This window comes from Carcharodon carcharias, chromosome 26 (assembly GCF_017639515.1).
Source record: "Carcharodon carcharias isolate sCarCar2 chromosome 26, sCarCar2.pri, whole genome shotgun sequence".
Lineage (NCBI taxonomy): Eukaryota > Metazoa > Chordata > Chondrichthyes > Lamniformes > Lamnidae > Carcharodon > Carcharodon carcharias.
The window spans coordinates 41075123-41089795 of NC_054492.1; the positions used below are offsets into that span (position 1 = coordinate 41075123).

Below are 14673 nucleotides of genomic sequence, written 5' to 3' on the forward strand. Positions count from 1 at the left end.
GAGCTGCCTTCTTGAACCGCTGCAGTCCATGTCATGCAGGTACACCCACAGTGCTGTTAGTGTGGGAGTTCCAGAATTTTGACTCAGCAATGGTGAAGGAACGACAATGTATTTCAAGTCAGGATGATTAATGGCTTGGAGTGGAACTTCCAGGAGGGGTGTTCCCATGTGGCTGCTGCTCTTGTCCTTCTAGATGGTAGTGGTCATGGGTTTGGAAGGTGCTGTCTAAGGAGGGTTGGTGAGTTCCTGCAGTGCGTCTTGTAGATGGTACACACTGCTGCTGTGCATCCATGGAGAAGGGAGTAAATGTTTGTGGATGAGGTGCCAATCAAGTGGGTTGCTTTGTCTTGGATGGTGTTGAGTTTCTTGAGAGTTGTTGGAGCTGCACTTATCCAGGCAAATGGAGAGTATTGAGGAAGCAATGGCATAATGGTATTGTCACTGCAACCACAGCCATCTTCCTTTGTGCTAGACCTAACCAGAGGGATGGTTTAAGTCAATATAAAGTAAAGTAACTGGTTATGTGAAGTCAAAATAAAACCTCACCAAAGTTTCTTGAAAATCCTTCCGGTCATTAATGTCATCCACTTTATAGGAACCAGATTGGTTGAGGTAAAAATAGTAGTCCAGGTTGGTGATTCCCAGGTTGGATTTTTGGTCTGTGGATGCACCTTCAATAAGCTGGAAGAGAGACAAAAATCAAGCCAATTGAGCTGAATAGGACCATTTTTAACAAGAGTCAACATGTGCATTAACTCTAGTTGCATAATTAGATGACTAAGCTGCAATTGGAATACTAACAAAGCAAATTCCATTTAGAACAGTGTAAACCAAACAGCTTAAATCGGATACATGGTACAAAGAAGAATTTTCCTCTTCAGTGTCCGGTCCCCCATGGATAAATAAATATGAACATCAAAAATAGCAACAGGAATATGGGCCCTCAAGCCTGCTCTGCCATTCAATGCAATCATGGCTGATCTTCGACCTCAACTCCACTTTCCCTCCCGCTCCCCACTTCCCTTGATTCCCTGAAAGGTCAAAAATCTGTCTGTCTCAGCCCTAAATATACTCAACAATAGAGAACCCACAACCCTCTGGGATAGAGAATTTCAAAGATTCAGAACTCTTTGAGTGAAGAAATCTCAAATCTCTGTCCCAAATGATTGACCCCTTATCCTGAGTCTGTGCCCCTCTGCTCCAGATTCCCCAGGAGAAATCCTGTCAAGCCCCCTTCAGAGTCTTGTATGTTTCAAAAATGAAAGAACCTCTCATTCTTCTAAACTCCAGAGAGTGTAAGCCCAAGTTAATCAACCTGTCATCATAAGACAGCCCTCTCACCCCAGGAACCAATCCAGCAAACCTTCACTGTGCCACCTCCAATTGAATTACATCTTTCCTTAAATATGGAGAGCAAAACTACACACAATATTTCAGGTGTTGTCTCACAATTGCAGTAAGATTTCCTTATTCTTGTACTCCAATACCCTTGCAATAAAGGCCAATGTGCTATCTGTATTTCTAACTGCTTGCTATACTTATCATCAATATTTAGAGTTTCACATCTTTTAAGAACATTCTGCTCTTTTATCCTTACTCTTCCTCCAGATACCATTCCCTAAGAGGACATTGGCGACCATGGACTTTGGATTGGTGCATGAGTACGCTTATGAACATATATATGAACATATGAATTAGTAGCAGGAGTAGAACATTCAGCCCCTCGAGCCTTCTCCACCATTCAATAAGATCATGGCTGATCCGATTGTGGCCTCATCTCCACATTCCACCTACCCCCAATAAACTTTGATTCTCTTGTTAGTCAAGAATCTATCTACCTCTGCCTTAAAAATATTCACTGACCCTGCCTCCACCGGTCTCTGGGGAAGAGAGTTCCAAAGATTCATGAACCTCAGAGGGGAAAAAACTCTTCTCATCTCCGTCTTAAATGGGAGGCCCCCTATTTTTAAACTGTGTCTGCTAGTTCTAGTCTCTCCCACATGGGGAAACATCCTTTCAGCATCCACCCTGTTAAGTCCACTCAGGATTTTGGCAAAGTACTGTTGCCTTCTGCAGTTTGGCTGACCAGGAAACTCTTCCACTCATGCCACCTGCCATCAGGCATATTGGAAGTATTTACAGGCTAATAATCAACCCGTCCCAGAGTGGGACTTGAACCCAGAGGTAGGGATGCTACCCACTGCACCACAAGACCTCCTTTTACTCTTACTACTAAAGTGAATAATCTCACACTTCCCTACATTATACTCCGTTTGCAGAAAGCCCAGTCTTTCCAGAATTTCCATAATGCAGCAAAGATACTTAATTAGCAACTAAAGTAGGTCAAGTGTATATGTATTTTTTAATGTTTCAGCTGCATTTGTATGGTATACTGTACCCACAAAAGAGTGAATTTGAATTACATCACTCACTAGTTGTGGGGTTTTTTTTATATAGTGCGGTATCATTAAGCACCTTTAAAAATTAAACATATCATGCAGAGTGGAGAATGGCTGGACACCTGCACTTTCCACCGATAGCACTGCAGGTATGGAAGAGAAATCAGTTTCTCTCTCTCCCTAGACCACCCACAACTTCAGTTAGTTGCTTTATTTCTCGTGAAAGGGAATAAAAGCTTTACCACCAACCTGGTAAAAAATGTGGAAGCTTCGTTCTCCAGGATTCCGTGTAACAACCCGGGACTTTTCCAGTAGAAAATTGGAAATTTTTCCACCATCTGGCTCCCCACCTGGGCTAAACTGGATTTCAAAGTATTTCCCCTGCACAGATCAGTTATATTTTTAATAACAGAGAAAGCCACAGACATAGAACAAGCAGCAGCCATGAATTACACAGTAAAGAATTTAATTGAGGCATCAGAACTGTGGAACTCTACGCAGCCCTTTTATATCACTTCATGGTTATACTGTTGTCTTTTACCAACAATCACCACATATATTTTTTAAACCTTTTATTGGACCCGCTTTAATATAGGAAATCAAGTTTAAATAGCTCACTTAAAGTTCCCTCCTTAGCTACAAGGTATGGAATAATGTCTGTAAGTCTGAGGAGGACATAAGTTAATGTACATCACCAAGCTTAATCAGCAGCAATTTTTCTGGAATGCTTCCCAACTCATCTTTTTAAAAATTAATGCTTATACTTGAACTAAAATTGGACCCAGCATTTGAGTTTATGGGCAGGAATTTCCCCGTTGGGGATGAAGTTGAAGTGCGAGCACGCACAGGCGCACCTCCGATCGGCGCTCCCAGTTAAGGCCCGCCCAGTGTGACGTCCGCACAGAAGCGCTATGTGCTCGCTGTGTGGGCGGGGGAGGGGGAGGGATTCCCTAAACCCGAGAGTGCGCTCTTTCACGCATGCGGACGAAAGAGGCCACTCATCTCCCCGAGGCTAAGTGCTGCCTCAGGGAGATCGTCTCTGCTGTCAAAAACATTAAAAATAGAAACAAAACATTTCCCTGACATGTCCCCTCATGTGACGCTGTCACATGAGTTGGGACACGTCCGTGACTTTTTAAAAAAACTTTTAACTACATTTTTTAAAACCTACATGAGACCTCCTCCCGCCCGTGGATGAGGTTTCACGCTTTTTCTAATTCCCGCCGGGGCTCCTGGCCGACCTGCCAACCTTAAGGTTGGATGGGCAGGTCCATTAATTACTTCAATGGCTCTGTCAATGGCCTCAATTGGCCACTGACAGGTCGACAGGCGCGCAGCTGATGTTGCTGAGCCCTCGCCTTCCTGAAAATTTCCACCCGATGTCATCCGGCGACACAGTACTCACCAGTGAGTGGGCCCCGCCCCCTGATGGGAAAATCCTGCCCTATATTCTCAGTGCAGTCAAACGTTTCAGCGTGACAATGGTTTAACCATTTACAAATGGAACGGAAAGAGGTTGAGGAGCGCTATAAATTTATTGGTCAATTCCCCTCTCAGGCAATCACAGGGAGCATGCCTTGGGTAATCCCAGCTCACGGTTCCTGATTTTTCTATCTGTTCATTTAACAATATGGAAAATCAAGGTCTGCAGGGCAGCGATGCCTTGCCCTGCGAGCGATGCTTTCTACTGAGAGAACCTGATTAATTCACCATTTTAAATCTGTAAAATTAGTCATCTCCCTGGAACATTTAGGGCAGAATTTTTGGCTCATTGGGGTGCGTGCTCAACCCGAACGAGCGTAAAACGACGCACGATATTTCGGTCGGCAGGCGCATGTGCAAGTTGGCAGCTCGCCCGCTGACAATGTCTATTAAGACCATTAAAGATGTCATTGAATTAAATTTTTCACTGTTTGTCCAACCTTATGGCTGCATTTTTTGCGAAAACTCATCCATGGGTGGGACGAGGTTTTGATCCATCATTAAAGAAAAAAACGATAACATTTCATATTAATTTCTAACATGTCCCTGCTCAGGTGACAGAGTCACAGAGGGGACTTCTTTTTTTTTAAAAAAAAGCATCTTAAAATTCTTTATTTTTAATTCTTAAAATCTTCATCTCCCTGACGCAGCGCCATGCCTCACAGGTCTTTTTCTGCGCGCAGATCCCTGCTCACCCTCCCCCCCACCACCTCTCTCATGCGGGCAGCGCTGAGCGTTGCAAGAAGGGGTTTCACACTGGGCAGGCCTCAATTGGTCTGCCAGCGTGAAGTCGTGGTTGTGGCCTGATCGCAGGCAGCAGGCAGCTTCCTGACCCCTCCCACTCACCCCCGCCAAGCCTGCCCAACGAGGGCAAAATCCTGGCCTTAGTTTTATAAGGGTTTATGTAACATCCAGCAACACTGAAAAGAAACACCAATATAATGGTATTAAAGCTGCTCCAATGAGCTGATCTAAGTGCTATATAACTAGAATATAGTTCTTATGTGTTTATCTTAATTAAAGATAAAATATGAACATATCTGCTTCACCCCTCATGCCTCTCCTGCATGCTCCCTCTTTCCTATTCATTTCCTGGTTGATTTTAAACTTTTTAAAATTTAGTTTCAATCTTTTTTTCTTTTGTTTGCCAAACCCACACAAAAAAAAAAGCTTTCTAACAATTTGCTCCCTTTGTTTATTCCCCCTTTTGCTGTTGCGATGTTTGGGGTCGAAGCAACTCCACAAAAAAGGAGTGTAAAGCCAAAAGGTGGATTTTCAGCCAATGAAAATCCCAAACATGAGATTGATTAGGACGTGCCACAGGTATGAGCAAAAGTCAATCTTGACTATTTCAAATCAGGGAAGCAGTCAATGAACAAAGTCGTTGTTGCCCACAGAAGTGGGAGCATAAACATATTCACACTGCATTAGGCCCAAAACATTTATATTATTAACAATGAACATCACCAATTATTGTCCGAAGGTATTTGGGTAATGGGGCAACATTCCAGAGGGATTAGGAGAAAATGGGCAGATGGGGGTAATTACAAACATTTGTTAATCTGACCCCTGTTACACACCCCATCTGGTTTTCCTTCCCACTTAAAACATTTTTGATATACTAGTTATAATTTTAACAGAGTAACAACAGACATTGAGACAAGATATAGCTCCCTGGGAAAGATGTCTATGGAACTCTGAAAGGAGTGTAACTGGTAAGGGTCTAGCAGTTACTCCAAGAAGCGTGCGTATAGCTGCAAATATAACTATTCACAGGGACTTGACAGACAGACTTGTCTGTTGAATCCATTCATGAACTGGTTCAAAGCTGTCACTTTTTGACTAGCTTCAACAACTTACTGCTTCCTGCTAGAAATGACAGTGTGTGAATAAATCTGTTTAGCACATGGTCTGCTAGGGAAGTACGTACAATGACTGATATAATTGGCTTCTGAATTAGCCTGGGCAAGTGTTGGAAATCCAAAATGTAGTCCAGAGACAATGTGGTCGATTTTTCCTCCTGAGTACGAATGTAGTGAAGAGTCTCATTGGCTATTTGGCAGTAGGAGTAGGGAGGCTTGGCCAATTTTAACGATCAAGCCTGATTACAATGTCAGTTCCCAACTTTGTCAGCAAAAGTAGCTGCCCGACCATTAAAATAGTGTGGCTCGGAGGCTGCTTCCAAGGATTGACAGCTCCTGGCACACAATATGGGTGAGGAGGACTCTGGTGAAGGCTATTTCTGTTGGGTTGAGGAAGCCTGAGGCAGAGTAGGCCCCAAGGCTTTCTTGTAGGATACCAGCTAATGTTCCCCTGCTCAGGCGTCAAGGCCTGGATTTGTTCCCGATGAAATAATCGGAACCTGACCTGTGTAACAAAAGAGGTGCCCACTGCCCTGTGCGGGTATCCATGCCACCTACAAGTTAAACTTGCAGTTGGCCCATCAGAAGTGGAAAAAGGGTGAATAAGCCCCCACTCCATTAATGTTCCCAGTTAAAATTCCCCAAATAATTCATCAGTGAATCAGGGAATTGCATCCCAGATGACAATGTTGTGCACAAAGTTTAGCTTGGCTAAAAAAAAAAATTGGCTGTCATGATGGACAGAAGAAAAAATACCTGGGGGAGCCCAAAGTGTTAACACAGTCTTTTCCTTCTACATTTGGCAAAGTCGAACTGGAGCAGATTTTGTACCTTCATCACCCTTTTTTAATTTCAATAATATCTTCCTTTCCTTTCTGGCAATTTGCCCCAAGGCAGCTAATAATAAAAAAAAGTGTATTTCCTTCCCTCAGCCACGTTTGATATGAATAGGCCTTTTTCCAGCGATAAAGGATAACTCTGTGGCCAAGAAGGAGTCCAGATGACTCTGCTCTTACCCTGGTCCATGTAAGGCAGGAATTTTCCCTTCCCTCAGGCAGGCGTGGTGGGCCGGCCGCGAAATGGACCACCGCCCGTGGCCGCAATTTCATGCTGGCTGACCAAATTAAACGGGGCAGCCAGGGTGAAAGGCGCGATGAACAGCTCAGCGCTGCTGGGGGAGGTGGGGGAGGTCGGGGGGGGGAGGGTAAGGAAAGCGCATTGAAAGCTCCCTGAGGGCACAGAGCTGCCTCGGGGAGCTGAAGAATTGTGGACACGAGTATGAACATTTTAAAAATGAGAGAAACATGTCCCCACACATGACCCCCAGTCACACGAAGAGGGACAGATTTAAGATGAAATTGAAAATTTGAAAGCCGTTTAAAAAAAAAAAATTACTTCTGGAAACATCATCCTGCCCGTGGATGAGGTTTAATAAAAAAAAACCCAAAGGCCACCTGGTCGATTTGCACCCCCCGACCCCCGACCCCTCCGCCAACTGGATGGTCGGACGGGCAGCGAAAAATACAAATTATTTACCTACTCAACGGTCTTAACAAGCCTCTTAACTGTCGGCGGGCACACTGCCAACTCTTGCGTGCGCCCGCCTACCGATAGATCGTGTGAGTGCGCGATGACATTGGGACGCTCGTCTGACATCACTGCGCGTAGTTTTACGCCCGATCGGGTCGGACGTGCGCCCACCCATGGGACGTAAAATCCTGCCCACAGAGTGCCAGTCACCCAGTGCCCACTGGATTATAGATGGAGTATGTACAGGCACGCTCCACCCTCTCAGCAGAGTGAAGATGAATGAGGGGAGGCATGTTACTGATTTTTTTTAAAGAGTTGTGAAAAGGCGGTTGAGGTGAGCAGACCCTTTCTTTTGGGCAATGAGTGTAGAAGTTCACAACACAACTCACATGGGCTAGATTAGAGAGAGAGAGGAGAAGATTTTCACTTTGTCCTTGGGCATTGAACCAGGTGTGAAACAGATTGCCAGAAAAAATAGAAAGCTGAGTTAGTTTTAGCTTTAAAAAGGTCCTATTTCAAGAAAACTCAAGAGTGATATAGAGATATTAATAGATTGGCTGCGTTCACATAGGGATTGAGATTAGAGAGGTCTTGGTGATGGCGAGGAGGGAGTTCACGATTGGGTCATCAAGGATAAAGAATGGGCTTGATGAACAAGTTCTGATCTGTAATCCCACCAACTCTTCTAATTGGGCTCAAACTATCCTCTAGAAGGAAGTCACAAATTCAAAAAAACATCTAGCTGCATCTTTGGTCCTATCAGAATCAGCCCAGACTAAGAACATAAACAATCTCCTGCAAGATCTGCACTCATGCAGCCTTGAAACTGGCTACTAGGACAAGTACAAAAGTTTCCATCCCTTCCATCATCTAGGGAAACACCCATTACCTACTCGTCTTAGCATCTCCTCACATCAGTCTCATCTAGATCTGGAATATAGGATGAGAAAGATGTTGGGAATGTTAAGTGAATTAAGCGAACATTGAGTATCTTGTTCCTTATTGCAACTTTCTCGGGACTTACAGAAAGTGTGTTGTCTCTAACTTCTCCTCACAATACTGAATTTATTGTATAACTTTCATAAAAACAAGCATGGCATCCTCAGGAACCTTCTGAAGTTCAAAATGGCTCCATTTAGTGCAATCTCAACACCAAGTAAAGTAAATCTTATAAAAGTGAAAATACAAACTGAAAAAAAAAAATGTTTTATTGCAACCAATCATTTTGCAAGCAGAATTGCTTTTCGCCTTCCTATAGAGAGCATATATCGAGTTGGCTTCTTTTGTGTTTAATTTTGCTAGCTCTCCAATTAATCACACAAATTTGCCGACATTTTTAACCAATCTTGCTACTTCTTTTAAAACAGTTTTAGTCCTCCTTTTCATTCCTCTTCCTTTCTTGTATTTTTGGTTGCTCTATTCCTTCCTTTTACTTAGGCTTCCAATAATTAAAGGCATAGCTCCGGGTAATAAAATTACAGAATTCCTAACAGAGGAATCAGTCTCCCACATGCTGAAACCTACCATTTTTGACTTTCTAACTTCAGTTTCTGATCTCTAGAAAGATGGGTGAGGTCTCCAATAACACCAGCCAGACCTGTCATTTCCCAATTCTTTGTGTAGGTGCTGGAGTTACACAAGACATGCTCAGCACATGCTTGTTGACTGTGCTTGGACCACCTTTGGCTGCATGAATGCAGGGAGCAACAAACACACAGAGTCTGCTAAAAACCTCATTTGCATTTGAACTTTATTTCCTTTTTTGAAATATACTGTAACTTCTGTTGTTTCTGTAGTTCCTGTATCCATTGTTTAACACTTTATTTTAACATGAAATTCGAGAGCCAGCTGAAAGCAGCATGTTATAAAAACACAGATTATAATGTGGACACCATTTAATGCAAGATACCCTCTACTCCATGCCTCCTCATTTCATTCCTGGCACAGCCTTGTGGCTGAGACACAATTGCTAAAAACCTGCAGATTCACTGAGCTTTCTTGTCCTGTATCTTTCATCAAATTTTTATTTGTTCTTGGGAATGTGGGTGACACAGGTAAGGCATTTATTTCCCATCCCTGTTACCCTGAGGGCACTGAAGAGTCAACCACAAAGCGTGGAACCAGAGTCTAGTATTAGGTTCTGGATTGTTAATCCAGTTTCATAACCACTCCTGCAAATTGTGAAACCTGAGTTCAATAGATTGGTAATTTATGGGCTGGTACCAGAAAAGCTACTATGAATGCTGCTGATTGTTGTGAAAACCCAACTGGTTCACTCATGTGCTTCAAAGAAGCCCCAAACACCTTACCACAGGCCTGGATCAGATTGCAGTTCATGGAAGACAGCACAAGGTATGAAAGACACTGATAATATAGGGCAGGATTTCCCGGTTGATGCGCAGGAGGTGGGACCCGCACACCGACGCATAAAATGATGCAGGATGACATCGGGCGGAACTCCCGACAATACCCCACGTCATTTCAATTTTCAGGTCGGCGGGGGCCCAGCCGAATCAGCCAACTGAGGCCGTTTAAAAAGTAATTGCAGTAATTAAAGGACCTGCCCATCCAACCTTAAGGTAGGCGGGCAGGCTGGGAGCCCTGGCAGGCTTCAGAGAAAGCATCAAACCTCATCCGTGGGCGGGATAAGGATTCATGTAGGTTTTTAAAAATTTAATAAAAGTTTAACTAAAAGTGATGGACATGTCCTAACTCATGTGAGGGAAATTTTTATTTTTATATTTTTAACATTTTTGAATTTGGCGCCTATCTCCCTGAGGAGGCACTTAGCCTCAGGGAGATGAGAGTGCTCTTTCGCGCACATGCTGAGGGAATCCCCCGCCCCCCTACTCGCCTGCACAAGAGCGCATAGTGCTTCCTGGCGGACGTCACGCTGGGCGGGCCTTAATTGGCCTGCCCATGTAAAATGGCGACACCCCCCCACCCCCCCGATCGGGGGTGCTGATTGGAGGCACGCCTGCATGCACCCGCTCCTGAACTTTCCCCCCAACGGGGCGGGGGAAAATTCTGCCCATAGTTTACTCTTCCCTTCAAAAGGCTACAGAGAGTCACTTCAGAAAAAAGAGTGCAACTAAGGACCAGTAAAAACTCTTTAAACTGTACTGTCAGTAAAGGAGCGAGAGTTCAGGAGGTGATGCTGAAAGAGACAATTTCATTTTTTTCCCCTCAGCAGCAAAAGAGTAAGAAGTGCGAAACAAACCTGGCATATGATTGGAGGAACTGTTTGTGTCAACCTCTCCGATTGCCTCATATAAATGGATAAGCCACTGTTATACAGACAAGAAAAGGTCCCATGTTCGACTTCTGAACTGTGCTATTCAATTTAATAGTCACCGATGCAACAGTTGAGGTGGATTCGCACACCTGGGCTGGGTAAGAGGTGGTGGGAGAGGCTGCTGAGCACAATCTAGGTGACTTCTCCTGCTCGTCAGGTTCAAGTGCAGAAGCATGTTTGTACAGCCAGCCAACACTTATACAGCCGTCAGCATTGGAGGGGAGAATATTTAAAAAAAACTCCCCCAGCCACAAAAAGAGCTGCTCAGATGACACTGTTTGGCTAGCAGCTCTGGCCATTCAGGTGAGTAAGGTTCAGCATTCATGTTAGACCTAGATAATTATTTGGTATTGAAATGTAAACAGAGTTAAGTACATCTCCTGACAGGATTGGAGAAATATTATTTCCATTTTATTTTACCTACATCAAGGTCACTTTGTTCTACATCGTTCACATGTGCGTTAACTCCCTAAGCCCTGCAGAATTTGCAAGAAACTATGTAAATTATGTTGGCAAAAACAAATGTAACTAGAACTGATAAAGATTCAATGCTAATGGTCAAAAGCAGAGAGCATGTAATTTCTTGACCATCTTTTACTGACTAGTGCTTAAATGTTTAATCAAGGCCTACTTAATTTTAGACCATCATATTTCTGATATTGTCAACAAAGAGCCAGAGCTATTAGTATGAGACAAGCAAAACATGAACAATGTTGGTTTTTCTATTCAGTGGAAAACATAGGAATCATATAACAAATTCTTAGAAGAATAAACTAAGATTTAGAATAAGGTATTTTGTGGGAGAAGTTCTGATTGATCAGTGATGTTATTGTAAAACACTTCATTTCTACCCTTACTTCTTTTCTGGAAGCATGATCAAATACATCTTAGAATAAAAATGCTGCTGGCTATTGGATAGAGGTCACTCGGTTAGGCAGCTGGTCATAGGGTAAAGGTCACAGAGTCAGCCTGCAATGATGTACACTGAAAGCTGGTTTGGCCAAGAATTCGCAGTGAGTAATATTTGAAGATGAAGTATAACAAGAACCATGCTCACTTGCTGCAAACTACAAAAGGAAATTTAGCACTTGAAGGAAAAACATCAAACCAAAAATAACCATCAAACATTACTCAAGATGAAGACTTTCCGTAAGAGCTCCCCAGCCAAACCCACAGGATATTAACAGTAAAAACAGGACACAGCCTCTAAAACTCACAAATCTGCTGGAGTTGTTGTTTCTCACTGTCTTAGCATTCCCAAATGCTTCTAGGAGTGGATTTGATTGAAGAATGATGTCTTTTATATGCTGCAAGAAAGTGAATAAACCCTCCTTAAAAAAAGAATGATGAATTTTATTGCACTATATGCTAATGTGGAAGTCCACTGTACTTGTCGAATACAAAATATTTCTCGCTACAAACATAAAATTCTGTGTGAAGTTCTTCCTCGTTATCTCGAAATAAACTTTACCTTGACCAGCCGTATGATACCACAGGAGACGAAGGAACTACATCACTGAGCCATGGGCAGCTGAGTAGTCTTGTTGCTGAGTACTCAGGAACTCCTGTTCTTGAACATTTTGGAATTATTGATTATTGCCTGATACTCGTCAAAGTTCTTGATGAATTCAAACACCATGAACTTAATGGCGGAATTTTCCAGTCCCTCACACCAGTGGACCTTCCGGTCCTGCCGACGTGAGCGGAGATTTCAATGGCTCACCATCCCACCATGGGCGAACCCGTTGTGGGGCAGGGGCTAGAAAATTCAGGCCAATAAGTTACCATTATCTGGCCTCCCACGAAAGCTATGTTGATGGGACCGGAGGAAATCAACATAGAACCATAGAAAAGTTACAGCACAGAAGGAGGCCACTTGGCCCATCTTGTCCATGCCAGCCCGAGGACACCCAGGTGCCCTTTCTAATCCCACCTTCCTCCACCCGGCCCATAGCCCTGCAGCTTACAGCACTTAAGGTGCAGATCCAGGTACTTTTCAAAAGAGTTTAGAGTTTCTGCCTCTACCACCAACTTGGGCAGCAAATTCCAGACACCAACTACCCTCTGCTTAAAAAAGTTCTTCCTCATGTCACCCTTACACCTTCTGCAGCTTATCTTGAATCTATGTCCCCTGGTTCTAGAATTCTCCACCAAGGGAAACAATTTTATCCTGTCCACTCTATCTATTCCCCTCATAATTTTGTACACCTCAATCAAGTCACCTCTCAGCTTTCTTTGTTCTAAGGAAAATAACCCCAAACTATCCAATCTCTCCTCGTAGCCACGTTTTCCTAAACCTGGCAACATTCTTGTAAACCTCCTCTGCACTCTCTCCAGAACTATTATGTCCTTCCTGTGATGTGGTGACCAGAACTGCATACAATACTCCAGTAGTGGCCTCACCAGTGTTTTATACAATTCTAGCATTATATCCTTACTTTTATATTCTATACCTCTGCCAATGAAGGAGAGCATTCCATATGCCTTCTTTACAACCTTGTCTACTTGCTGCCTTCAGGGACCTGTGTACTTGTACGCCAAGATCTCTCACTTTAACATGAACCAGATCAATTTCTGGGTGCACTCCAACTTCAGCATATTCATATATATTGGGCAAGCTTGTATGTTTTACACATGCACAATACATTAAAAGAAAACATTAAATAATGTAGATCTTGCTCTAAAACAATGCAACTTTACCTGTACTTTGGGTCCACCACCAGAGACTCTAGAAATGTAACCCATGATGTATTTTGCAGCCACCGTCTTTCCAGCCCCACTTTCACCGCTGGAGGAGAAAAATACAAAAAAGAGGGTAAATCTTTGCATTTACATTGCCCACTGTAACATGTATTGGTCCCTGCTGGGCAACGGAATCCATCATTGCTTCTGCAATAAAATGTGATCACTGATTATGCATGATGACACTATTGTGACCTGGGCTTCTGTTGTAAGATAGAGATAGTGCAAGAAGGCTCCAAAGAGAAAGGAAATGAAGAGTTTGTGTACCATGGCTATATGCCATTTGGAATATTAGATCAGGAAAGGGAAATAGATACCGAGTTAATACCTTGCAGAAGCTGGTCATTTACTTTGATGGTGAGGTCAAATAAACATAGATCGCTCCCTCTAGTGTAAGCCCATCAATCAGCCAAATCATTAGGCGATGTTAATATGTGTCGACTGGAGAGGGAGGTGGTGATTCCGAGCTGTCACACTACTAACTATTCCCCTCCTTATTGATACAAAGAATGATAGGAACAATGCTACAAAAATGGTGCACTTTACTATATTTTTGTATGGCATTTCTTACTTCATTTTACAGATACCATAGATGCTGTGATAATGGTCCATTTTAGTATCCTCGAAATGGGCCTTTGGATAGTGTGTTCTCAAACTTCTGACCAGGACAAAAGAGAAACTGTGCGTGCCAAAATAATAGTGGATATACTACAAAAAATAATTTGCTGAATGTTGACGTATAAAGCCCTATGTCAATCCAAGTTCTCCATTTCTCAGCTGCTTAATAACCTGACAAACAGCAGAGATGTGATTAGGTACTTTCTATTCCTATTTTTGGCCAGTTTGGAAGTTGTATGGTTTCAACAAACAATCAATCAGTTAAGGGTCTGATGGTTTGGGCAAGTCTTCAAAATGCTGAGTGTGATTTCTTTTTCATGTTTTACTTCTCATAAAAATAGAACAATTAAAAAATACCTTCCACTGTAAACTGCTCCAAACTCATGCATAATAAGAGTTCCTAAATGAGATGATTGAACACCACTAAACACATCCTGAACTTCAGAACACGACTTCCTGTTCTCACCCTTTCCTCTGTCAATACACCCAAAATGCTTTCCTAATGCAGCAATCAGAACCCTGACAAATGTTTTCCATTTCACCCAATCCGTTATGGCACGTACAAGAATAGAAACATGATCACAGCATCAATGGTATTTGCGGAATGAGGTAAGGAGGACTATGTAATTTGCTGGCTTTGGAGTAGAGCAAGCAGAGTTTTACAAAACAGAAAAACTTGCATGACAGGAAATTAATTGTGCATCACTAATTTAAGGTTCAAACCAAACAAAGCACAAATGGATGG

At 42.9% G+C, this 14673-nt stretch overlaps 1 protein-coding gene across 2 annotated transcripts in view; it reads right to left on the reverse strand.

Annotated features, from left to right (window-relative positions):
• The window catches only part of myo1ea (myosin IEa), a 154144-nt gene that overhangs the window by 76116 nt on the left and 63355 nt on the right, over positions 1–14673 (reverse strand). For both annotated transcript variants that reach the window (XM_041174806.1, XM_041174805.1), the window contains exons 5-8: positions 13269–13356; positions 11786–11875; positions 2649–2780; positions 547–681 (exon numbers count right to left, since the gene is read on the reverse strand). In XM_041174806.1, coding sequence (XP_041030740.1) covers positions 547–681; positions 2649–2780; positions 11786–11875; positions 13269–13356 — 445 coding nt within the window. The remainder of the gene's footprint in view (positions 1–546; positions 682–2648; positions 2781–11785; positions 11876–13268; positions 13357–14673) is intronic.